This window comes from Macrobrachium nipponense, chromosome 3 (genome assembly GCF_015104395.2).
Source record: "Macrobrachium nipponense isolate FS-2020 chromosome 3, ASM1510439v2, whole genome shotgun sequence".
Classification (NCBI taxonomy): Eukaryota; Metazoa; Arthropoda; class Malacostraca; order Decapoda; family Palaemonidae; genus Macrobrachium; species Macrobrachium nipponense.
In genome coordinates, this window is record NC_087202.1 from 98,814,334 (window position 1) to 98,840,568 (window position 26,235).

A 26,235-nucleotide genomic window follows, 5' to 3' on the forward strand; every position below is an offset into this window, starting at 1 on the left:
CTGCATCATTCATGTGTCAGCTTCAGTGTGGGAACTCACAAGTATAGCTTATACTCTTTCCTTGTCATGTGTCCATCCTCAACAGAATGCAGGAAGCACTTGTCATCAACAGCATAGAATAGTTTCTTATTGCCCAGTACTTCACAGTACTGATCATCACACCACTGATTAGCGAGGAAGTGAAGAATGGATGTTTTGAATGAAGAGGATAACAAGGCTGCAGAGAAGTTCCTTAGCCTAGTCTGCTCACCAGAGGTGATGTGGAAACCAGCCAATGAACCACAATCACTGAAGCCTCTGAGATGCTTGTCCTACTCTAGCCCCTTAATACTTGTTCCTGTGTAAGAGTCACTGACAAGATGAACCTCTGTTGCACACACATTTGTTAATATGTTGCTAAGTCTCTGAACTTAACAGGCAGGTTGTTTTAAACATCGGATAACAAACATAGCATCAATCACTAAGACACAGATTTAGGTGCTGTACTTTAAACCTTTCCTTCCAATTTGGGTAAACGTGTAGATTGCAGTATAACTCATTGAACCATCAACATTTCCAAGGCACAAAGGGACAGGAGTCAAGGGATATTTAAAGACAGTTGTTATTGCAATATGAGTTGTGACAGCAAGAAAAAATAGTTGCCTAAACAGGTCTCGCATTCCTTCCACCTATTATTTGCTGTCTTTCCTTGTTCACATTAAGCCCTGTTGGTGGCTTTCCAACTGGCTCCATGTATGTCGGTGCTTGACTTGGCAAGTCATCTTTAGTAACGAAAGAATTCCACCCATGCCACTTTGGAATATTTTCAACAAAGGCAAAAGATATCACCCATGCATTGTCTCTTTCAAACTCTTAAGGCAAGATGGCACCACGGTCTCAGTAACGTGAAGCTGAAACTGGTTGACTTTAGGTTTGAATTCAATGTATGGTGGAATATCAGAATCTTGAACATCTAGAGTTCTATGCTTCAGTCCAGCTTCGGAAGTTGAAGGTGTCCCACTTTGTTTAACAGCTGATGATTTTGTCACTTTTCTTCTCTACTGGTAGTTAATCAAGATCTGTGTCCTTAGAGTTGCATGCAGATTTGGTTACAGATACCTCTTCGTCCTCAGCTGTATGTGTAACATATTCTGTGTTATCAGATGGCTTTCTTTCTGTCACTGTCTCAGTTGTTTCTGTGGAAACATTTTGATAAGCTATACAGACTGTGTCGTGATGAGAGTTGCTTCCATCCAAAGTTTCTGTCAATTCATCATAATTGTCGAAAGCCATTCCAGTTGATAGATTTGCAATCCTGAGTACAGTGTAGCAGAATTCCTATTTGCAGTACTTGAGGCCAATTCAGTTTCTATTTCTACTACTGTTGTATAGCTTATACAATGTCCTAATCTGTTAAGTATGTTGAGTACTTTCTTACTGCTAGTCGTGGATTTCACACCCAAGCCAAGCAAAAGATGTTTTTGAGGTTTAACTAACCCCCTGGTCACAAATACAATGTCATCCAAAAGAGATTGTATCTGGCACTCCTGTTTCTCACCTATTGCTGAATCCCCTGTAAGTAATATTCTAAATAAATTCAGTAGAATGCTGGAATATGTCATAAGATAATATGTATGTTCTAAGCAGTGAGGTTCTGGGTTGATTTCAGTTCATGACTGACACTTTTGATTTCATTTCTGATGTATTGTGCAATTCTGGAAATATCATTTTCTATCTCACTTGATTGTGTTCTACTGGTTTTCAGACTATATCCTTCCTTTCTGCTGCTGATAACACAGACCAGTGTCTCCTTAAAGCAATCTTGAAGTTTTTCCATCAGGTTCTCTGCTGGGTACGATGAGTGTGATCTAGTACATTTACAAGAGTCTCTTCTCTACCTGCACTGATGACTAAACTTGGAACATAATGTGTGATTTTGTAGAAAGCTTCCTGGTGTGCCTGTCTGATCTTTTCATAATCTGTGGACTTTCTCTTCTTCTGTCTTTTGGCTTTCTTTATGTATGCATTTTTGCATGTGGTGTGATACTTCACTTCCTTAGCCACAAAGTCCACACCAGCTATCAGCACTTCCATCTCTTTGTCATCCAACACACATGCAGCATCTCATGTCATTTTCTGCACTGAGAGTCTCGCTACTTGCAAGCTATTCATTATGAGGAACCTGAAGGTTTTGAATGTTTTTTCCCAACCTTCTTGCAAAGTATACATTCCTTCTTGAAAATTCCTGAAGTAGACTTGCTGATGCAAGGCACTGTCAGTGTTAGATCTGAGGAGCAAAGCTCCATGCCACTGGTACTGCTACATGGTTCACCAGGTAGATCTAGCAGGTTTCTATATGCTCTAAAATTCTTGTAGCACTGTTTGTGATAGAGAAATTCACTGGACAATGTTTCTGGTAGTCTATTACAGACAGCCAACTATTTTGACTGCTTCTGTGAACTTCACCTGTTTTTTGTACTTACCACCTTGTTCCAATGATCCTTGTCAAATTTATTTTGTGGCACTACTTTCTCCCAAAGGATGTAATAAACAGCTATTCTGAGGAATTTTCACCATGCTTGTGGATTCCAGGGTTAGTTCATTCTTCCCTCTGAAACAGTGAAAAATTTTTTTTAATTTGTGTCATAATAGGAATGATTTATACATAGCATAAATAATAGAAACATGAAGATTAATTCAGGAGTTTATGACTTTTTGTATTAGGCCTACAAGAAAACAACATAAATATCATATAACAAGCTAAATTAAAATTTAATTTGGAAGCTCAGTGGAGCCACTGAGAGTTAATCATGTCACAATGAAATAAAGATTTTTCTCTATAAAAGTACAAAAACATATAGAGAAAATGGCCTGGCTGATGCAAGTAATAAGTTGATTTCTGAAATCTACACAAAATTCAATTTAGAAACACTAGTCAAACCTTACTGACTCAAGACAGTCAAATAAATGGACCTGGCTCCAGCTATATTTGGCAAAGCTGCTCAAAACCCATGCCACGTTTACAAAGAATTTAAGTTTTGTTCATGAAACTTACCTGTCAGATATATATATAGCTGTATTTTTCCGAATCCGACAGAAATTTAAACACTTACGACACACGCAGTGGGAGTCAGGTGGTTAGTACCCATTCCCGCCGCTGGGAGGCGGGTATCAGGAATCATTCCCATTTTCTATTCATAATTTTTCTGTCGCCGGTGCTGAAAACACCTGTTTTCAGTACCTCCATCTTAGGATTTTGGAAACTTCATTGCCGCTAAGTATCCTAATTGTCTTTTGATTTATTCACTTGGATTTGTGGCTAGGCATACGCTATCTTAAATTGATTTGAATTTGATTCATTTTTGCATAAAATATCTGAATCTAGTTAGGCTAGTTTCAGACGGGGTTGTCTGCAAAGATAGGGTGTGGCTACCGTAAGCTTCGGTAGATTCGCACTTGGTATGTACGAGGGGTATGGGTCTTGCTTCTTTGTTGAGATTTGTCATGTAAGGAGTGTGAGACTTTGTCTATTCCGTAAGGAAGACGTATGATTCGTATGTACGCAATTAATCAGTAAACATGTCTAATTCCGTAAGGAAGACGTATGATTCGTATGTACGCAATTAATCAGTAACAAAAGTCAGGGTAGTGAACCTGCTAACCTTCCTGTAGACTTTATTTTGCATAACCCTGTAGTATGGCCTACGGGCTATGTATATGTCTACGAGAGGTGCTCGCTCTCCTTCATTGCTGTGAAGTGCTACTTCTGTAATTGTTACTCCTAACCCTGCAGTGTTGCCTTCGGGCCCTAAGCAGTGTCTGTAGAGAAATTGCCCTTTCTCTGATACTCCTTCGATTCGTAACTTAGAATCGAAAGTGCTTGCTTTAGAGAGTAAAAGTGAAGTGCAGAAGTGCAGTGATACCCCTTGTGTAGTGGAGGGTGCGTCAGATCGGCCTCGTTTCGCCTCTAGGCCGGGACCTCTGCTTGACTCCCAGAACCAGTGAGAGAGCATGTCGAAAGCCGAAGGAGGGTTACGAGGAACCCCCACCGATCTGGCGTGCCTTCGGCAGTTTCTGATGAAAATCCCCAGACTGCCTAAGTGCGTGCACGTGCACGAATCCTGAAGGATTGCTTCTCGTCCTCCCGAAGCGTCCTCCCCTCCCGCGCAGGGTTTTTGGAGCTTTCGGATGGACTCGCGCCCTCTAAATAGAAGCTTTATAGAAGAGGACGCTTCACGTCCTCTCTCTCTCTCTCTCGTTATGCGTTTCAGTGAGAAGTAAGAAGGCGAACGTCGCCTGAACTCGTGTCCGTCTTTCCACCGAGAAATACGTAAAAGAAGTCATAGTAGCAGTAAGCTTTTGAGAGCGGACGCCCAAGCCAGGGGCGCGCGGGTGCACGCCAAGCGCGCGCCAGTGGACGCCGAGCGTGCGCGCCAGTGGACGCCGAGCGCGCTCCAATGGACGCCGAGCGCGCTCCAGTGGACGCCAAGCGCGCTCCAGTGGGACGCCGAGCGTGCAACCAGCGCACGCCAGGTGTGTCGCCTGGCTGAACGTTTCTGTTGAACTCTTCAAGCTCTTGTTCAGATTGGGCTTAAAGAATTTTTACCTCTACCTTCGATGATACCTTCTACCTCACCTGCAAAGAATGTGAAGTAGGCAGTGCTTCGGAGTAAGCTTAAAGTGAACAGACAACTTCTTCGAAACCCAGCAAGACATCGGGTTTCGTGAATTCAAGAGGTCTCTGTCAATTAATATTGCTTTTCGCATAGGTGGATGGAGTTAAGGAAAGCTCAAGGGAAGTTCTCGTTTGCTCTACCGCAAGCTTTGCCATTCTGCCAATAAATTTAAGTTGCCACTACCGCAGTCAAGACTTTGCGATAAGGCAGTTACGGGTTATAAAGGCTCGATGTCCTGCACGTCAGGACTCTCGGCAACGTTCAGTAGGATTCTTGCAAAGGCACTCATCAAAAGTACGCTCTTCAGGAAGCGCAAGACAGGACTGCCTTTGCCATACTGCCAATAAATTTTAAGCTTTAGCAGGCATTAGTTGTGATACGGGAGAGGAAGCTGGTTGGAGAGTTTCTTCCTCTTCCCAGGATAATTTTGCCAGCTTTTTAGCCCATCTGAAAGGGCTTTTCAGATGATAGATTTTGTTAGTTCCTAGTCGGGACTACGCTGCCGAATTGAACATCGTCGTAATACCTGACGTAAGCCCAGTCTCTTAACAGGATTCTTGCCCCTTCCTCGTTTGAGACGGGAATCGGAAAATAAATGCTCGACTTCCTGGATTACGTTTTGTCAATTCAGTGACTTTCCCCCATTGACAATATACTATCGTTTTGTCAAGTAAGTGGGTATCCCCTCATTGACAAAATATCTCTTTGTCCCGTAAATGGGTTAGTTCTCATTGACAAACATCTCATTAACTTGATATTGCGTAAGCGAATAAGCTCTTATTGACAAGATTCGGAAGAGCTCTCATTCGTCATTCGCAGACTCGTACAAGAAATAGACTTGTAGACTACGTCAATGAACGCTTATGTCCAATAACATAAGAAGCTTGAGCTGACTGCTTCGATTCTCCTAAGTTTTGTTCATGAAACTTGCCTGTCATATGTATGTAGCTGTATTTCCGAATTCAGCTATATATATGTCTGCCAGGTAAGTATGAACAAACTTTATTGTGATATAATTTCATATTTTGCCTTGCGTTATTTTATTTCTGGTTGGTTCAAGTCATATACGCTTGCTGTAGTTACCTCTTCGGATGGCAACCGAGAGGTCTATGGTCCATTTTAAGGACATTTAATCGTTACTCCCTGCAGCCTTCCAGGAGTTTCCGATTTATCTTTTACCGTTGTATGGTAGTGTTCTGACGACACAAACGCATCTATATATTTAGCGTTTTCTGTTTCGCTTAAATATACCAGCTTGAGAGTCTCTTTATGCTAAAAATAACGAACCTTTTTCTTCATAGAATAGGGTAGCTGGCAACCCAGGCATAAAGTTAAGAGACGACGATGACGGACGATCGTAAGCTGCTGCTGTCACTGTCCTCTGACTCCTCTCCTCCAGTCCAAACGAGCCAGTACCAACTCGTTCGCTGTCATGCGCTGTAGGTTAAGTCTCTCTCTCCTGCGGGATTGACTGACTAACCGTATCTCTGTGCTGGCAGTTACGTCTCTCTCTCTCCTGCGGGATTGACTGACGAACTGTATCTCTGCCCTACAATCACGGACTTTAGCCTAAAATTGAGGGGATTCCTTACATGAATGAATAAACATTGCATTCGTTTGGCCTTAATATGTTCTACAGAGATATCTTACTCCTTTCGGTGCTCGTTACCGCACGGTATAGGACTACGAGTCTACCACAACATTGCACTATTATATGCTCTCTTGCTTAGGCAAAGCGCAGCCTTATTAGGGAAGTAAACATACTGTGTGGGAGGGGAATGGATGAGCTTGCTGGGACCATTTCCTTCCTAAAGAAGTTTGTTTCCCTGAATAGACTGCAATTCAGACCTCTACAGTTTTTTTCCTACCGGGAAACTGAAATTTTATTAAAGATCTAGGAATGATTCTGAACATCTCTCGGTGCGTTAAGTATCTCTTGAGGTGATAGAAAGAAGTTGCCGGACATCTGGAGAGGGTTTCAGATGTCCTGGATCATAATCTGAAAGAAGTGGAAGCAATTCAGTCGTCCCTCCAGTCCTCGAAACGAGTTTTTGGAACCATGGTCCATATCACTCTGATCTTCCACAGCTCTCTCATATCTTAGGAAGTATCTTCTCTCGGTCCCGGTTCGGGTTTACGAGAAAGAGCCTATTATAACAACAGCGTAGAATGGAACGATCCTCTAGAGGTTCGTTACAGGATTGCAAAAGTCCGTTCGAATCGGTCTCGATCGAAGGCAGCTACTACTGACTTCCGAGTGGAATCTTTCTTTAGAAGTATGTTGAGAGTTGTGGAGACTTTAGGGACGTCCTTTCATTCATCTCTTCGCTAGGTTGAGGACGAAGAGGCTTCTTCTTCTCTGCTCCCTTTTTCTCGATCCGGGAGCGGTAACATTAAACGCCATCCTATGATATTGAACGGGGATGGATGTTTAGTCTCTTTTCCCCTTTTTCAATCACTTAGGAAATGTAATAAGATGATTTATATCATCACAGGGAGCGACAATGACGCTAATCGCCCCATGTTGGCCTTCAAGACCCTAGATTCACAGAGGTCACGTCCTTCCAAGGACCTTTTCCGAGAGAGTCGGTCTCCTTTAACACGAAAGGTACCTATAACCTCTCCGCTCTGAGTCTGACTACGTTCAGACTATCGAGATGTTGACAGCATAAGATTGCAGTCTTCCCTTTCCGTTTGAAGAATGGGATAAGCTGGCAGTCACAACTATTAAAGAATACGCAATATGTTGTTGACGGCCTTTGGGCTCAGAGATTTGCTTCTGTCAAACAACAAAGCCCTTCACAATCTTTGAGTTCTGTGAAATCTCGAAACTCGCTCACCATCTACTTTTTGTCTCACCTGTTTTCTCGGAGTCAGACACTCGTGCGAGATCAGGAGACATATAGTAGCCCTGAGTTTCTTGTTGACGAAGTCGGTTGCGTTTATACACCCCCGATGATCGTTTAACATGAGACCAGGTTGGACTGTCAGGCATTCGTCCTTCGGGACTGAATCGCCTTTTTGCTCCTCGCTCCTTTCTCCTGGCACCAGAAGCTCGAGTCAGGAGTGGCTCAGGAGTTGATTCGCTAACAACGTTGGGTTGCGTTGATACACCCCCCAAGGTTTGCTTAGCTTGAATCGCCCAGGCAGTCCAAACACTCATCCTTCAGCGAAGAATAGTGCCTTATGGTCTTCAGGGTACAGCCTTGCTGTCCTTGATTCGTCTGACTGGTCAACTGGTCGGTCACCTGACGTTAGTACAGACGGACTGACTGTGCATGTCCAGATCGAAGCTTTCAATATGGAACTTAGACATAGTCTGAAGTTCTTGATGTCAAAGCATTCGAACATCTCCTACCTGTTAACTTCTTGCATGTGATCAGGAAGGCATTTTTCTAACCACCCTAGATACGACAAAGAGGGTTAGTGAGATTTTAAGCCATCGTCACAAGTTTTGGCTTTAGAGAACACAAGGCGGTGTGCTCTCTAAGTTTTTCGTTATGGCCTAAGAATGGAAACCCGTTTTGTCCTTGGGCCAGGAGCTTGGAAGCAAGGATGGCACAAGTTAGTGGGCAGGAGCCAGAGAGAGTCCTGTGCCCTGTCAGGTCTCTCAAGTTTTATCTACATAAAACTCAAGAAAGTCGAAGTCGTACGGACAATCTGCAGTGTTCCGAAAGACCAGACTTGCCCATATCGAAGAACACCCTGGCTTTATTGTTAAGGAGGTCTTTCAAAAAAGCTCCTTCTTTGTGTTTGCACAAAGATTTGAAATCTTTTGATTTGAATGCTCACGAGGTGAGGGCGCGGCCTCGGAAGCATTTCAACAGAGCATGGCACTCAGCAACATCCTGAGTACCATGTTTTAGCGAAGCAACTCTGTGTTCAATTCACACTCCCTGCGAGATGTGAAGATGGCATATGAGATCTGCTGCTCGCTAGGGCCATACGTGTCTGCAGACACAATCTTGGGGGCAAGAAGTACCACTCATCCTATCCTGTAGAAAATGGTTAGGAAGAGCTCTTAATTTAGTAGTTGAGTCGCCGACAACGGTGACTTCTTAACTCTTAAGCCTTAGTTAACACACCTTAACTTTGGCTAGGTGGGTCAGGTGGTGATATATATTTTTATATATATATTTATTTTACTTCTTAGCCCTCATGGTATGGTCAATATGGTCTAGTCACGTCGTGGTCTCGCCCCTGTTGACAGATCATCTGGAGTGCACCAGCTATATAGGTCTCTACCTCGCTGGCAACTCTAGTAGCACAAGCAGACTTACGCGGCAGTAACCACGAAGTCAGCTATGCTAACAGGTAAGGAATCAAGATATCAATTATCTGCATATATATGTTTCCTAAAATCTTCTATTCTGTCTACTCCCACCACCAAAGGTGGGATTCAGCTATATATATATCTGACAGGTAAGTTTCATGAACAAAATGATATTGTAATGATACAATTAAGTTTGTTCATACTTACCTGGCAGATATATATATAGCTGTATTTTTCCGAATCCGACAGAAATTTAAACACTTACGACACACGCAGTGGGAGTCAGGTGGTTAGTACCCATTCCCGCCGCTGGGAGGCGGGTATCAGGAATCATTCCCATTTTCTATTCATAATTTTTATTTCCACTGTCTCCTGAGGGGAGGTGGGTGGGTACTTGATTATATATATCTGCCAGGTAAGTATGAACAAACTTAATTGTATCATTACAATATCATTTTTTATTTAGTATTCTGGTATGACTTTTTAGTTGAAAAATAATAACTTCTGGGACAATTCTGTATAGGAGCTCTGTCAAAATCCTAATCCAATATAATTTAATTATGTAAATTTGACACCACTGTATTAATCTACTTTAGCTCTGCCCTGCCATTTGATTTTGGTTCAACTATAGCAACTCCTGAGCACCCAGTAGCACCTGAGCATCTAGTTATGCCCAACTGGCTTTTAGTGCCCCAGCGCCTTCCAATATCCGAGCACCCTACAGCGCCCAAGAGTTCAGTACGTGGACGAACTTTGCCTTCCTCAGAATGCTCAGAATTGGCATATTCTCCAATGTGTTTGGTGCCAATTGCCAAATGTCTGCTGGCACCAATTCAATGACAGCTGACTGACATTTAAGAGAGGTCCTTTTGCTCAGGACCCTAGGGAATTGCATTTATCCCGTTTTGTCAGAGGAAGAGGGTGATATGGATGCAGCCATATTGAAGTATACTTGTTGCAGAATCTCCCAGGTTTCTTCTTGCCTGCCATCCCTGGCTTCAACCAATTTCCTAAGTGACAAGCCTGCTGACTCATCCAGGTTACCGAAGATGGTGCCTCTCATCCTCTGTTACAAAGGCTCTCGGAGAGTCGGACAGTTGGCTTGCAGAGAAGAGAGAGCAGGGGAAGTCTTCATTTAGTTATCCTCCCTCCTATCTTGTGCACTGGAGTTATTCTTCATGTGACACCGGGAAGCTTTCTCTCAGTGAGTGGCTGCCTCCTCCCAGGGGGACTGATCGACTCGTCTCGGAGGTCAGCTTTCAACATTGCTAAGATAATGTTCTCTCCTGCAGAGATTGACCACCTTCTGAAGAAACTTTTTAGAATTTTTGAAGTGATAAGCTTCTTGGATTGGTCAATGGGTGTTTTAGCTCAGAAAATAAAAAATTACTCTTTGCTTCCTGAGTACGTTGCAATAGATTGGCTGAATATCCTTTCATGTACTGATAAGGGTGTCAGGGATGGCTCTCAAGAGTTAGCCTCTCTCTGCCTTGGGAATATGTATTAAAAAAGAGAGAGGTCTAGTGCTTTTTCACCGTAAAGAGCGTCATAACTTCAGTCTTCCCTTTAATACATATTCTCCTTTTGATTGCCAGCACCTACTATACAGTATTCGTGGACTTCGGATTCGCGGACTCACGTATTCGCGGATTTCTCTCTGGAACATATAACCCATTATTTGTGGGAAATTAGCCTATTCACTGTATTTTTCTAAGGGAAATATCCACAAATTCATTATATTTTTTATCAGTTTCATCATAAAATGCACTTTCTGTGATAAAACTATTAAAAAACCAGGTATACAAATTTTTAATGAGTTTTTATTAAGTTTTAACTAACAAAATTGGCAGTTTTAAGCATTTTTATAGGGGTTTCAAAGATTCGTGGGTTCTAGATATTCATGGGGGGGGGTGTCTTGTACCCATTCCCCACAAATACAGGGGGAGCATTGTATAAAAGCAAAGAGGGACACATTCGTTCTCCCTTTACAAGGGTGTGAGATCTCACCTTTTATGAGGAGACCACAACCAAACTAAGTTGGTGACTTGTTTCATCCAGGCAAACTCAACATCCTTGCAGACGGGTTGAGCCATCACAGGTAGGTACTCCCCACAGGTGTGCAAGAATCTGTGGGGGAGACCTCTTGTGGATCTGTTTGCAACGTCCAAGAATTATTGTCTCCCGATACTATTTTGTTCATCAGTCCCAGACCCTCAAACATGGGCGGTGGACACCAAGCTGCAAGACTGGTAAAACAAGGATCTTTGCACCTTCCCACTGTTCTGCATGATGCTGGAGGTTCTCAACCAGTTCAGTAATCAGAAGAGCATCACGGTGACTAGTGTCCCCATTTTGGCCATGACAGGAATGGTTCCCAGGTCTCCTCAGGCAGTTCCACCAAGGATTGTCCATTCTGTCAGGGTCAGACTGTCATGAAACTCCTCAGCCAGAAGGGGTTTTCAAGAGCAGCTTCAGAAACAATTGCAAAGTGTAGACGCTCCTCTTCCGGCAAGGTCTATCAAACAAAATGTTATTGTTATAATACAATTAAGTTTGTTCATACTTACCTGGCAGATATATATATAGCTGCACTCTCCGAAGTCCGACAGAATTTCAAAACTCGCGGCACACGCAGTGGGCGGCCAGGTGGTAGTACCCATTCCCGCCGCTGGGAGGCGGATATCAGGAACCATTCCCATTTTCTATTCATATTTTATCAGTGCCACTGTCTCCTGAGGGGAGGTGGGTGAGCACTTAATTATATATATCTGCCAGGTAAGTATGAACAAACTTAATTGTATTATAACAATAACATTTTGTTCATGAAACTTACCTGACAGATATATATAGCTGAATCCCACCTTCGGATGGTGGGAAGAGACAGAATAGGATTTGTAGGAAACTTAAATTAAGTAGATGATGTACACCTTGGTTCCTCACCTGTTAGCAAAGTAGACTCTGTGATTACTGTCACTTAAGCCTGCTTGTGCTTAATCAGAGTTGCCAGCCAGGTGGAGACCTGTAGTGCTGGTGCGCTCTGGATGCTCTGTCAACGGGGACGTGACCTCAACGTGACAAGAGCATAGAGCCATACATATGAGGGCAACGAAGCAACTGACCACCACCTGACCAACTATCCAAGACCCCCTGAACACTAAGCTAAGAGATGGGAGGTCTTCACCAAAGACTCACCACAACAACACAACAACTAAAAACAACTAACCTAAACCTAACTAAGGGATAGGGAGAGAGCTACCTTCAGCCCCCAAGACTGTGTCTGCAGAAACGTATGGCCCAAGAGAACAACAGTCCTCGTATATCGTTCTCACATCTCTCAAGTAGTGTGAGGCGAATACTGAATTGCTCCTCCAAAAGGTGGCGTCAAGGATGTCCTTGATCGACATGTTCCTTTGGAAGGCAAGCGAGGTTGCGACAGCTCTGACCTCGTGAGCTTTCACTCGCAAGAGGCTCAAATCGGTCTTCTGGTAAGACGAATGAGCCTCTTTAATCACGTCCCTCAGAAAGAACGCCAAAGCATTCTTGGATAATGGTATATCGGGCCGTTTAACCGAACACCACAGATTATCTGAGGGACCTCGTACCTCCTTTGTCTTGTGGACATAAAACTTTAGAGCCCTGACAGGGCACAGGGCTCTCTCAGGTTCTTGGCCCACAAGGCTTGTCATACCCTTAATTTCAAAGCTCCTTGGCCAAGGGTTAGACGGGTTTTCATTTTTTGCTAAGAAAGTGGGACTCAAAGAGCAGACCGCATTGTCACCTTTGAAGCCCACTCGCTTACAAATGGCTTGAATTTCGCTAACTCTCTTCGCCGTCGCCAGAGCAGTTAGGAAAAGAGCCTTCTTCGTCACGTTCCTAAGAGACGCTTCATGGAGAGGCTCGAAAGGACTCGACATCAACAGTCTAAGGACTAAATCTAAGTTCCAAGAAGGAGGCCTCGCCTGAGGTATCTTGGTAGTCTCAAATGATCTCAGGAGATCGTGAAGATCTCTGTTGTCAGTAAGGTCTAGGCCTCTGTGTCGGAAGACTGCTGACAGCATACTCTTATATCCCTTGATGGTCGGGACTGCCAGCTTCTGCACATTCTTAAAAAATAGCAGGAAATCGGCTATCTGGCTCACAGAGGTAGTGGAAGAGGAAATTCCCTCCTTTCTACACCATGCCCTGAAGGAAGCCCACTTCGACTGGTAAACAGCTCTCGAGGAAGTCCTCCTTGCGTTGGCGATCGCTTTCGCAGCTGCTTTAGAAAAACCTCTCGCTCTGGCCAACTTTTCGATAGTCTGAATGCAGTCAGACCCAGAGCGGAGAGGTTTCGGTGATATCTTGCGAAGTGGGGCTGTCTGAGTAGATCTTTCCTCCAGGGCAACGTCCTCGGAAAGTCTATGATGAAGGACATTACCTCCGTGAACCATTCCTTCGGGGGCCACATCGGGGCGATCAGGGTCAACCTCGTCCCCTCCGATGCCGCGAACTTCCTTACTACTTCCCCCATGATCTTGAATGGCGGGAAGGCATACAAGTCCAGGTTCGTCCAGTCCCAGAGCAGAGCGTCTATAGCGACTGCTCCCGGATCCAACACAGGGGAGCAATAAAGAGGCAACCTCTTCGTCCTCGACGTCGCAAATAGGTCGACTAACGGACGTCCCCACAGTCTCCATAACTCTCGACAGACGTCCTGTGTGCCAACGTCCATTCCGTCGGCAGGATCTGATCCTGTCGGCTTGAGAAGGTCTGCTCGACGTTCTGGACTCCTGCGATAAAATCTCTCAGGATCCTGATTCGCCTCGCATCTGCCCACAGCAGAATCTCCCTCGCTAAGTAAAATAGAGGACGGGAGTGTGTACCTCCCTGATTCTTTAGGTACGCAAGGGCCGTGGTGTTGTCCGAGTTGACTTGGACAACTTTCTCTGCAACCTTTTGCTGGAAGAACTGTAGCGCCAGGAAAACCGCCGCTAGTTCCTTCACATTGATGTGCCAGGACACCTGTTCCCCCCTCCAGGTGCCTGACACTTCCTCCCCTCCTAGTGTTGCTCCCCATCCCGACACCGAGGCGTCGGAAAACAACACTAGGTCGGGGCTCAGAAGCTTTAGGGACAACCCCTCTCGAAACTTCCGAGAATCTAACCACCATCTTAGATGGTTCTTCACCGATTTGGTGATCAAAAAGGTCGCATCCAGATCCTCTTTGACTCTCCATTCTTCTGCTAAGAAAAACTGGAGAGGCCTGAGGTGTAGTCTTCCCAGGGCGAGGAAATGGTCCCCAGCAGACTCATCCACTCCCTCGCCGAGCAAGCTTCCTTCCCCAGGAAGGCCGAAACTCTCTCTAAGCCTTGCAGCTGTCGTTCCTGGGACGGAAACGCTCGAAAAGCCACTGAATCCATCTGAATCCCCAGATACACGATGGACTGTGTTGGGGTCAGATGCGACTTTTCGAGGTTGACCAGAAGTCCCAGGGTCCTCGCCAAGGCTAACGTGAAGTGAAGGTCCTTCAGACACCTCTCTTCTGACGATGCTCTGATAAGCCAATCGTCGAGATACAGGGACACTCTTATTCCTGCAGAATGTAACCATCTCGCTACGTTCTTCATGAGCATGGTAAATACCATCGGAGCCGTGCTTAAACCGAAACAAAGGGCTCGGAATTGCCAAACTTTGTCCCTTAACATAAACCTCAGAAACTTTCTTGAAAGAGGGTGGATAGGCACGTGAAAGTATGCGTCCTGTAGGTCCAAGGACACCATCCAGTCGCCCGGTCTTAAGGCTCCTAGAACCGACTGAGGCGTTTCAATCTTGAATTTTTTCTTTTCTATGAAAAGATTCAGGCTGCTTACGTCCAAGACTGGACGCCACCCCGACGACTGCTTTGGTACCAGGAAAAGTCTGTTGTAATATCCTGGTGACCCCAGGTCTAAGACCTGTTCCACCGCTCTTTTCTTGATCATTTGATCTAAAAGATCTAAAAGAAACCTGACGTTTTTCTCCCCTTGTATGATGGGGAAAGATCTCTGGGAGTTGTGGATAGAGGAGGAGGGTCCAAAAAGGGGATCTTGTACCCCTGTTCCACTATCTTGAGGGACCACGCATCTGTATCTCTCTCTCTCCACGCCCCCGCAAAGAACTTTAGCCTGGCTCCGACCGGCATCTGAAGGACTATCTTCTCACTTAGAGGATTTAGGTTTGAAGGAACCTCTTCCTCTTGCAAGCCCTCTCCCTCGAGGAGCAGCTCTCGAGGGAGGAGCGCCACGAAAGGGTTTAACCTTCCTAGGTGGTCGTCCAAAAGACAACGTGGGAGGGACTGCGGGACGTCTTGAAGACTGGGCCAAGAGGTCCTGGGTAGCCTTCTCCTGTAGGCTCACTGCCAGGTCCTTTACCATAGCCTGGGGGAAGAGATGGCTCGAAAGAGGCGCAAAGAGAAGCTCCGCTTTCTGCGATGTAGAAACAGACCTAGCTGTAAAGTTGCAGAAAAGCGCTCTCTTCTTGAGAAAAGCAGTGCCGAAATGAGACACTAACTCTTCCGAACCATCCCTGACGGCCTTGTCCATGCAGGATAACACATTGGACAGCTCCCCCAGATTCAACGAGTCAGGACTCCTAGATTGAAGATCCAGGACTCCCAAGCACCAGTCTAGAAAGTTAAAGACTTCCAGAGTCCTTAACAGACCTTTCATGTGATGGTCAATCACCGTTGGCGTCCACGAAATCTTAGCGGTCGATAAAAGAGACCTCTTCTGTGCATCGACCAGACTAGCAAAGTCCCCTTGGGAAGACTACGGGATCTTAACTCCTACTTCTCCTTTGGTCTCATACCAGATGCCGCCTTTCCCACTGAGTCTTGAAGGAGGAAGGGCGAAAGTCGACTTGCCCTGATCCTTCCGACGTTCCATCCAATCCTGCAACTTCTTGAACGCTCTCTTAGTGGACAAAGAAGTTTTCATTTCCACAAACTCCGGAACCTTGCACGAATTAGATGACGAAAACTGAGAGGGTGGAGACTTGGGAGCTGCAGGCTGGAACTTCTCACCAAAAGAAGAGCGTAACAGTCGAACCAGCACCTTGTAATCGGACACAGACGAAACTGAAGGCTGTTCCTCCTCAACTGAGTCCGCCGGACTACTAAGCTCTCCTTCCTCCCTAAGAGGCAAAGGAGATTGCACCTCTGGAGAGGGCGTGCGCCCAACGGGTCTAGCCTTCAACAAAGGCTTTCGAGGATGACTGATATCAGCCTCTTCAAAGCGACCGACCTTCTGTCGATCCTTAGAGCTCGAAGAACGAAGAGCGTCTTGACCGCGCTGAGCGTCAAGAGAGGCTACTCTTACTCGCTCTAGAGGAGTGTCCTTACGCTTTCCGCTCAAGCGTCCAGCTTTCGCTTTCAAAGCGTCCTTCTGGGCGCTCTCGAAAGCCTTCTCAACAGGCAAAGCGTCAAGCAAAACATCCCGACGAGCGTCTTCAAAAGCGTCCTGCCGAGCGTCCTCAAATGCGTCCTCCAAGGCGTCCTGCCGAGCGTCCTCAAAGGCGTCCTGATGCGCGGGCTGATCAGGACGTCGAGAGGGAAGAAAAGCGTCCTGTCCACGAGACTTCCTACCCGTATAACGAGAACGAGGAAGCTCCGAAGGAGAAGCAAGCGGAGACAGCGACGAACGAGGAGACGGAGAAGGGGACTGCCTCGTCCTCTTGACAGGCAGTCTAGCGTCCTTCCTACGTTTAGGCTCAACTGCTGCTGGGCGAGTCTTCTGAGCCATTAAAGCCGACAATTGGTCTTGAAGAGACACAAGAATATTCTTCGTTGGCGAAGAAACAAGAGGAGGTGAAGGGCTGCGCCTGCGAGAAGACGAGGGGCGAGGGGACGCCTCCTTCCTTCTCACAGGTACAGCAACCTGCCTCTCCGAGGCGCGAGAGAAGCGCTTCTCAGCGTCGTCCTCGGACGACGTCATACCTCTCTTCTGTGGAGGAAACGCGTCATACGACGCAGGCGAAGACCGCAACGATAACGGAGAGAGGGGACGTAAAGCGTCCTCCCTCGGAAAAGTCCTTTTCAACGGACGCGAGTCTCTCCGAGCGCTCCACCCCTTGCGCGGGGAGGGTGCCTCGGAGGACGAAAAACAGTCCTTAAGGATGCGAGCCTGAGCACGCTCCTTGGCAGCCTGGGAACTAACAACAGGTCCTGCCAAAGGGACGCCAAATCGGTGGGGAGCCCCCGTAACCCTCTTGCGGCTTTTGACATACCCACTCCCTGAGTCCTGGGAGTCCGATAGAGGTCTAGGCCTAGAGGCATTATGGGGCCGATCTGACGCCCCCTCCACACTAGGGGCACGATCACACACTTTCTTTACTTGAGCCGTTTTCTAGGGCCAACACTTTGGACTCTAGAGTGCGTAACGACTCTAGAATCAGAGAAAGGGCATTACCTTCTCCAGACACAGAACCAGGGCCCTCAGGCAACAACACAGGATTAGGTGAAGCAAATTCTACTGGTGTTAAAATAGGAGAAATGTTACTTCCCTTACCTTTCGTAGAACCGCTCTTGGAGGAAGACCTCCTGATCCTATCGCGCTCCAACTTACGCCGATAGGACTCATACACCTTCCATCCATCATCAGTCAAACTTTTGCATTCAATGCATCGATCATCCAACAAACAAACATGCCCCCTACACCCCATACATACTGTGTGGGGGGGTCTACCGATGATTTCGGTAGCCTCACCTTGCAATCACTCCTCACACACACTCTGAAGCTCACTGAACTTGATCCCGACATCACGTTCACAGAAAAGCCAATCCAAAATAAAAAAACAGTCCACTATCGCGTATGCCAATTCAACAATCCAGAGTCAAAACCAAAAGTCAATCCAGATACTTAGAACGAGTCAAATCCAAAAATCCTGGGCGGAGGTCTGTAAACAGGTGTTTACCGACCGGCGACAGAAAAAATATGAATAGAAAATGGGAATGGTTCCTGATATCCGCCTCCCAGCGGCGGGAATGGGTACTACCACCTGGCCGCCCACTGCGTGTGCCGCGAGTTTTGAAATTCTGTCGGACTTCGGAGAGTGCAGCTATATATATATCTGTCAGGTAAGTTTCATGAACAAAATGGACAATATTTAGAGCCTGGTGTAGAAGAAACGACATTTCGTCTTCTAAGATGTCTGTGGCAGACAATGCAGACTTTCTTCTGTATTTGAGGACATCTAGGGGACCTTTCCTCCTCTAAGATCAAATGATACAGGGCAATGCCGAGTTCAGTGTTTCAAACACAGAGGAATGGATCTTTCAGCTAATCAAGACCTGCCCAACCTTATTAGATCCTTTGCTACCCCCAAATCCAAGGGGCTAGAGGCAGTTTCTTGGAATTTAGATGTAGTTCTGTAGTGGCTCTCAGGACCCCGTTTCGAGCCTCTTCATTCTTGCTTTGCTATGAGACCTTACTAGGAAGACCCTATTTCTTGTAGTATTAGCAACAGCCAAAAGGGTCAGTGAAGTGCATGCTTTCGACAAGGGAGTCAGATTTTCCCAAAGTAATGCTGTGTTCATTTATCCTGGGCTTTTTAGCTAAATATGAAGACCCAACCAAACCTTGGGCTTGTTCCTTCACTATCAAAAGCCTGATGGAAATACTGGACCCAGACAAGGAGAAAGTTCTGTGCCCAGTAAGAGCACAAAAGCTGGCCATACATGTACACGACCGGCATCGGGTATTGCCCATACACCCAGATGACTTGGTCTACGCATATTTTAAGAGAGAAATTAGTGGCCGTGTTCCTTTCAGTCCTGTAGTGGCACCAAGTAAAAGGAAGATAAGTGCAGTAATGATAATAGCACTCCTGCAAGACGAATACGAGCATGAAATATGCAAGAAAAATTGTACAGTATGGGTGAAACCATGGCTAATAAAGAGAGGTTTAACATATGACTTATTTGAAAGAATTAAGGGAAAATAACCCGGAAGATTATAGAAATTATTTAAGAATGGCTGATGATGACTGGGGTGTTTCTAATCTTGATTACTGCTTCAAGTACAGTAATTGGGTAACGGAATCCATTTTTATAATTTGTAAGGACCTCTGAATATACAATGTGCTTTTCAGCTTTTTCATTTTATTTAACCTACCAAAGGTTTACCTGCATTTCAGAATGTTTCTCTCTCTCTCTCTCTCTCTCTCAAGGTGATATGGAATGTATCATTCTTAAACATACTTTACTTTGTATAACAGGAATCTATGTTGACTCTGGAGATGAATGAATTTGAATATCGATAAAAGGTGTGAAATGGATCACTAAGGACATATTTCCTCTCAAATGTTTTACTAGTGAAATTTATAGTCGTTTAAGGATGTTAATGTTTTTATCGCCACGTTTATCCTTTAAAATGTTTTACAAATTAATTGTAAAACTAATTAATATTAGAAGATACCATGAAAGGCTGGCAATTTTGGCTTTCACAAAATCTATGTTTGCATCTTTATTTCTTTACATAATTCAAGTAATTTCTCATAAGCTGCTTGTCCTTTTACTTTATTGGAATAATCTGGACTTCGTATTTTCCACAAGCATGGGAGTGCTCTGTACAGGTAAAAAAAATCACGAATAAAATCGTGAGGTAAATACTTGACTGACTGCGACATCCTTTCAAAACAGCAGCACTGCTTACTCCCACGAGGAAATAGGGCGATCGAGTCCGAGTACTCATATACAGGTATTGTACATGTTGAAACTTTCCCTCAGTCCTTCCCAACACCTGCAGCGCGACTCGCCAGTCAGTTCAACATGCTGAAAGGACGACGGGACAGGCCTGGCATCAATAGCCCCCATACATGATAAAGACTGACCGGTTTGTGCCAATCGCTATGAAATCAGCGCGCCAATCACGTACGTGTAAGGCCACCTTAAGGTACTATGTACTTAGAAGGGTCCTACAAGTAATTTATGGTGCTCAGTTAGGAATCAGTCTCATTCCCTGTCAAAAACTGGCTTGGCATTCTTCTTGAGGGATCTTATCACTGAAGCCCATTCTCAAGTTGGAGAAGAGGTCTTAATTTCCGTCAGAGTCAAGGCTTGTGAGATCTTAGCAGTCGGCAGGTTGTTGGCCTTCAGATGTGGAAATCATTTTTGATACTAATTGTAGGGCTTTAGGGCTGTTGTCCATGGCCGGCATGGTGTTGGGGGAGGAAATGTATTAAGCTTTTCTTCCTGCCTATACTCTTCGCCTTGAACTGAGGTGTTGAGTCATGAGGGGAGACTGGGAGTACCCTGTACCTGGAGCATCCACCAGTCTTAGTTTTTAATGGTTGGTTGGTGGTTTTATATATTATGGTGTGGGTGATGTTTGTAATTGTGTTTTTTTTTCTTTTCTTTTTATTCTGGTTGGCTGGTTTGCAGTACTGTGCCCAAGCCAGGGGCAACTAACTACTTGTATGCTCTGTTAGCCCCTGGGTCCATCCCTTCCTGCAAAGCCCTTGATGTAGAGGTGCATCTGGCCAATTAACCACACCCTACATAGTGAAAATGAGTGCTGACCAGAGGCAGTATCTACCTGTAGCAACTCTCTTACCAGATAAGCAATAACAGGCATTGTGCCAATGCTAATAACTTATATTCTCTAACTCATTATCATAAATAATGTTTTGGGATAGAAAATATCCATTTATCACACCTCCGTGTCAATTTGAGATTCAGCATTGTATTACAGGCAGCCCCCAGTTATTGGCAATCCACTTTTATGGTGCTTGTCTAGTGCCTAAAATTGGCACCATAATGCACCAATTTCTGGTTATCGGTGCCAATACATAACTAAAAGAGGTGCCATTAACTGGTTATTGGCAACCGAAATCCAGTCATCAGCACCATAAGCAGCATAAATTGGTGATTTTTGCTTATCATCAAGCCGTTGGAGAGGAACCACCACCAATAACTGGGGACTGCCTGTATACTTGGTAAGTTACATACTATATAAAATTGACATTTTTACGATAAAGTTTTATATATATACGTACTTACCAAGTAATTATGAATCAAAGTCCTCTGCCTCCCCTCATATGGAAGAAGGGCAAAAGCAATTGAACTCCCTGCTGAAGTTGTTCCTCTCTTACCTTGAAAGTGGGTGGGTTCTAGTTCACCTACACCAGCACTAGCACTACTGCGAATTTAAAAATTTTTTAAGCTGCCTGCAAGTGAAACTGTGAGCAATGTAATTACTTGGTAAGTATATAGTATAAAACTTTATTTTATCATAATGTCATAATTATGGGTTTGTATGAAAAATGTTTGGTTATATTTTACTCAGTTCTTACTTGAAAGATAATGGAGTGATGTACCTAAATCTTATGTTTGTTCTCTTTGTAAACAGGTTTTTACAAGGAACGTGTTCTCCCAAATTCCAGAAGAATGGAGTGCTTCATTTGTTGATATGACACTCAGCAGCTTGAATGGAATTCCAGAATGCAACAGCCGAGTGAGTGATCTTTGAAATATTGTTTGTTCATGAAACTTACCTGTCAGATATATATATAGCTGTATTCTCTGAAGTCCGACAGAATTTCTAAAAACTTACGACACACGTAGTGGGAGTAGGGTGGTTAGTACCCATTCCCGCCGCTGGGAGGCGGGTATCAGGAACCATTCCCATTTTCTATCAGATTTCTTCTGTCGCCGGTGTTGTAAACATCTGTTTACAGCACCTCCGCCTCAGGATTTTGGAAAACTTTATTTGCTTCAGTCTGCCCTCTCTTCTCGACGTGAGGACGCTCGGCGTTCCGACATCGACGTTTCTGATGAAGATGCTTTAGTTTCTGACGGACGGAATTTGGAACGCACCGCTCCGCTTCGTCATGCTTGTGTTGACGTTCATCGGGACGCTCGTCAAGTGTCTATTCCTGTATCTTCGCGGGACGATCGTAGAGACGCTTCGAGGGACGCTAGGAGGGACGGTCCGCTCATCGCTTCTTTGGACGCTTCGTTGGACGCTCACTTGGACGCTGATTTGGACGCTTCGTTGGACGCTAGGTTTGACGCTCCGATGGACGCTAATAGACATCGTCGTAAGAGCGTCTTGGACGCGAGTACGGAAGTTTGCTCTCGATCGGACGTTATTCCCGAGTCTTTAGATGACGCTACACGTCTTCCTTCTACTTCGCGTTCTACTCAAGTTGTGATTGCTGTTCCTGTATCGGCTAACGATTCTGTTAAGGATACGTTACCCTCTTCTTCTCGTCATCGGTCTGATAGGAGACTTGGAGTGAAAGGTCTTCTTCCTCTTTCTTCGGAGTTTAACTCGGGTAAGGAAGAAGGGGAATTGAGCTGTTCTTCGGAAGAGGTTGATGAAGAACAACCCTCTACGTCGTCTTCTTCAGACTATCAAGTTTTGGCTCGGCTGCTCCGTGATTCTTTTGGAGATACCTTCCTTCCTGCTGCTCCTCCTTCTCCTCCATCGCAGTTTTCGTCGTCGAAAGCTAAGAAGACACCAGGGTTTGTTAAGATGAAAACGTCTTTGTCTACCAAGAGGGCTTTCCGGAAAGTTAACACTTGGATGGAGACTAGGAAAGCTAAAGGAAGCACCACTTTCGCCCTGCCTCCGTCTAGGCTTAGCGGTAAGGCAGGGATGTGGTATGAAACCGGTGAGGAGTTAGGTTTGAAGGTTCCGACGTCAGCACAGGGAGATTTCGCCAGCGTTGTAGATGCTTCAAGAAGAGCTCTGTTAGCCTCAGCGAAGGTGTCGTGGACTACGTCAGAGATGGATCATCTGTTGAAGGGTCTGTTTAGATCCTTAGAAGTATTTAACTTCTTAGACTGGTGTCTCAGAGTACTAGACAACCAGTCGCGTAAGCCAGATTCGATCAGCTTGGGGGAGCTGTCCAGTGTTTTGTCATGCATGGACAAGGCCGTCAGGGATGGCTCAGAGGAATTAGCATCTCATTTTTCAGCAGGCGTGTTGAAGAAGAGATCGCTGTATTGTAATTTTGCGGCTAAGTCTGTCTCTCCCGCACAGAAGACAGAACTTTTGTATGCGCCGTTCTCGAGTCATCTCTTCCCCCAGGCTTTGGTGAAGGATCTGGCAGTAAGTCTGCAGGAGAAAGCTACTCAAGACCTTTTGACGCAGTCGTCGAGACGTCCTGCTGTACCTTCCACGTCTTCAGGAGTTCAGTCGTTTAAGAAGCAGAAGCCCTTTCGTGGAGGATCTTCAGCTAGATCTGTATCCCGAGGAAGAGGTCTTCCTAGAGGTAGAGCCCCGGCTAAGTCCAGGGGCAAGAAGTGAGAATGCGTGCCTTCAGTCACCGGTAGGAGCCAGGCTTCAGTTGTTTGGAGGAGCCTGGAGAGAAAGAGAGGCAGACACCTGGTCTCTCAACATCATAGAGAAGGGGTACAAGATTCCGTTCGTAAAGCCTCCCCCCCCCCTCTGACTTCCACTCCCAGGGACTTGTCCCCGTCGTATCCTCAAGAAAAGCAAGGATTCTTTTCGATCTGCTCGAGCAGATGCTCGAGAAACGAGCAGTGGAACAGGTCTTAGACCTGGCTACGCCAGGATTTTACAACAGATTGTTTCTTGTTCCGAAACACTCGGGAGGGTGGCGGCCAGTCTTGGACGTAAGTCGTCTGAACCTCTATATAGAAAAGCAAAAGTTCAAGATGGAGACACCTCAGTCAGTTCTAGGGGCCTTAAGACCGGGGGATTGGATGGTATCACTCGATCTTCAGGACGCATACTTTCACGTCCGATACACCCCCAGTCTATGAAGTTACCTTCGGTTCGTCCTGAAAGGAAAGGTGTTTCAGTTCAGGGCTCTTTGTTTCGGTCTGAGTACGGCCCCATTCGTGTTCACCATCTTAATGAAGAATGTGGCGAGGTGGCTCCATCTTTCCAACATCAGGATCTCGCTCTACCTGGACGACTGGCTCATACGAGCTTCTTCGCAGACCCGGTGCCTGAAGGACCTGAAAACGACTCTGTCTTTAGCTGCGTCCCTGGGACTTCTGGTGAACTTCGAAAAGTCACATCTGACCCCAACACAGTCCATCGTGATCTGGGGATTCAGATGGATTCAGTGGCTTTTCGGGCTTTTCCGTCCCAGGAACATCAGCAACAAGGCATAGAGAAAGTGTCAGCCTTTCTAGGGAAAGATTCATGCTCGGTGAGGGAATGGATGAGTCTGCTGGGGACCATTTCCTCGCTGGAGAAGTTTGTTTCCCTGGGGAGGCTACATCTCCGACCTCTTCAGTTCTTCCTGTCGGACAATTGGACAGAGAAGGACAACTTCGATATGATCCTAACCATCTCAGAAGAGGTGAAGAGCCATCTAAGATGGTGGCTCGATCCATTAAAGCTCTCAGAGGGCATATCCCTCAAGCTTCGGAACCCCGACCTAGTGTTGTTCTCCGACGCGTCATCCACGGGGTGGGGAGCAACACTAGGGGGGGAGGAAGTGTCAGGCACCGGGAGAGGGGAACAGGTAGCCTGGCACATCAACTTCAAGGAGCTGGCAGCGGTTCAATTAGCGCTCCAGTTCTTTCAGGACAAAGTCTCCCGTCGAGTGGTTCAAGTCAACTCGGACAATACCACAGCCCTGGCATACTTGAAGAAGCAAGGAGGAACTCACTCTTGCTCCCTGTTCGCTCTAGCGAAGGAAATTCTGATTTGGGCGAAGGCAAGAGAGATCACGATCTTGACAAGGTTCATTGCCGGAGTCGAGAACGTCCGGGCGGATCTCCTCAGTCGACAAGGTCAGTTGCTGCCGACAGAGTGGACCCTCAATCAAGACGTATGCCAGGAGCTGTGGAGTCTTTGGGGACACCCCTTGGTGGACATTTTTGCAACCGCAAGGACGACGAGACTTCCTCTTTACTGCTCCCCAGTTCTCGATCCGGGGGCAGTAGCAGTAGACGCCCTGTTATGGGATTGGACGGGCCTAGACCTCTACGCATTTCCCCCCTTCAAGATTCTGGGGGAAGTGATGAGAAAGTTCACAGCTTCGGAGGGGACGAGGTTGACGTTAATCGCCCCCTTTTGGCCTGCAGCGATCTGGTTCACAGAGGTGATGTCCTACCTGGTGGATTTTCCGAGATCTCTCCCGTTAAGGAGAGATCTACTCAAACAGCCCCACTTCGAGAGGTACCACAAAAACCTCTCCGCTCTGAGTCTGACTGCGTTCAGACTATCCAGAAGTTGGCCAGAGCGAGAGGTTTTTCGAAACCTGTGGCTAAAGCTATCGCCACCGCGAGAAGACCTTCGTCAATCGCGTTTACCAGTCGAAGTGGGCAGCTTTTAGGAGCTGCGGTGTAGGAAGAAAGGAGTTTCCTCTACCACGACCTCTGTGAGCCAGATCGCCAACTTCCTTCTTTATCTCAGACGAGATTTAAAGCTCGCAGTGTCTACCATTAAAGGCTACAGAAGTGTCTTGTCTGTAGTTTTTCGACATAGAGGTCTTGACCTTGCTAATAATAAAGACCTTCATGATCTACTGAAATCTTTTGAGACCACTAAAGTACCGATGGCTAAGTTGCCTTCGTGGAATCTGGACGTGGTTCTCAAGTTTTTAACGTCAAGCCGCTTCGAACCTATTTACTCTGCCTCTTTGCGAGATTTGACGAAGAAGACTGTATTCCTAACTGCTCTGGCGACGGCGAAGAGGGTTAGCGAGATACAGGCGATTAGTAAACACGTCGGCTTCAAAGGGCATAATGCAATCTGCTCTTTGAGTATGTCATTCCTGGCTAAGAATGAGAACCCTTCCAACCCTTGGCCTAGGACGTTCGAAATAAAAGGTATGGCAGAAATCATTGGTCAAGAGCCAGAAAGAGTCCTGTGTCCTGTTAGGGCTCTTAAAGAATATCTTCGTAGGACAAAGGAGTGTAGAGGTTCTGCGGAGAATTTGTGGTGTTCGGTTAAGAGGCCTAATATGCCCATGTCTAAGAATGCACTGGCATTCTTTTTGAGGAACACCATTAAGGAGGCGCACGCTTATTGTCAAGATAGTGACTTTAAGCTTTTAAAAGTTAACGCTCATGAAGTAAGGGCTATTTCGACTTCTATAGCCTTTCAGAAAAATATGGCTCTCAAAGATATTTTAAGTGCCACTTTTTGGAGAAGTAACTCGGTGTTCGCCTCGCACTATTTACGGGAGGTCAGAACGACATATGAGAACTGTTACTCTCTTGGACCATACGTCGCCGCAGACACTATCTTGGGGGCAGGAGGTAGCACTCATCCTTTCCCATAGAAAAGGGTAGGTGAGTTTTTAATGTTCGCAATGTTTATGGTTGTAGGGTCGGCCGCCGATGCGGGCTTCCCTTCTTTTAGC

General features: G+C 45.8%; 1 protein-coding gene across 6 annotated transcripts in view; it reads left to right on the top strand.

The window, feature by feature from the left end:
- The window catches only part of LOC135221910 (uncharacterized), a 210,092-nt gene that overhangs the window by 103,106 nt on the left and 80,751 nt on the right, over window positions 1-26,235 (top strand). For 5 of the 6 annotated variants that reach the window (XM_064259919.1, XM_064259918.1, XM_064259923.1 and 2 more), the window contains one exon: window positions 21,291-21,395. The exons of the other annotated variant lie outside the window; for it this stretch is intronic. In XM_064259919.1, coding sequence (XP_064115989.1) covers window positions 21,291-21,395 — 105 coding nt within the window. The remainder of the gene's footprint in view (window positions 1-21,290; window positions 21,396-26,235) is intronic. 6 annotated transcript variants of the gene reach the window in all.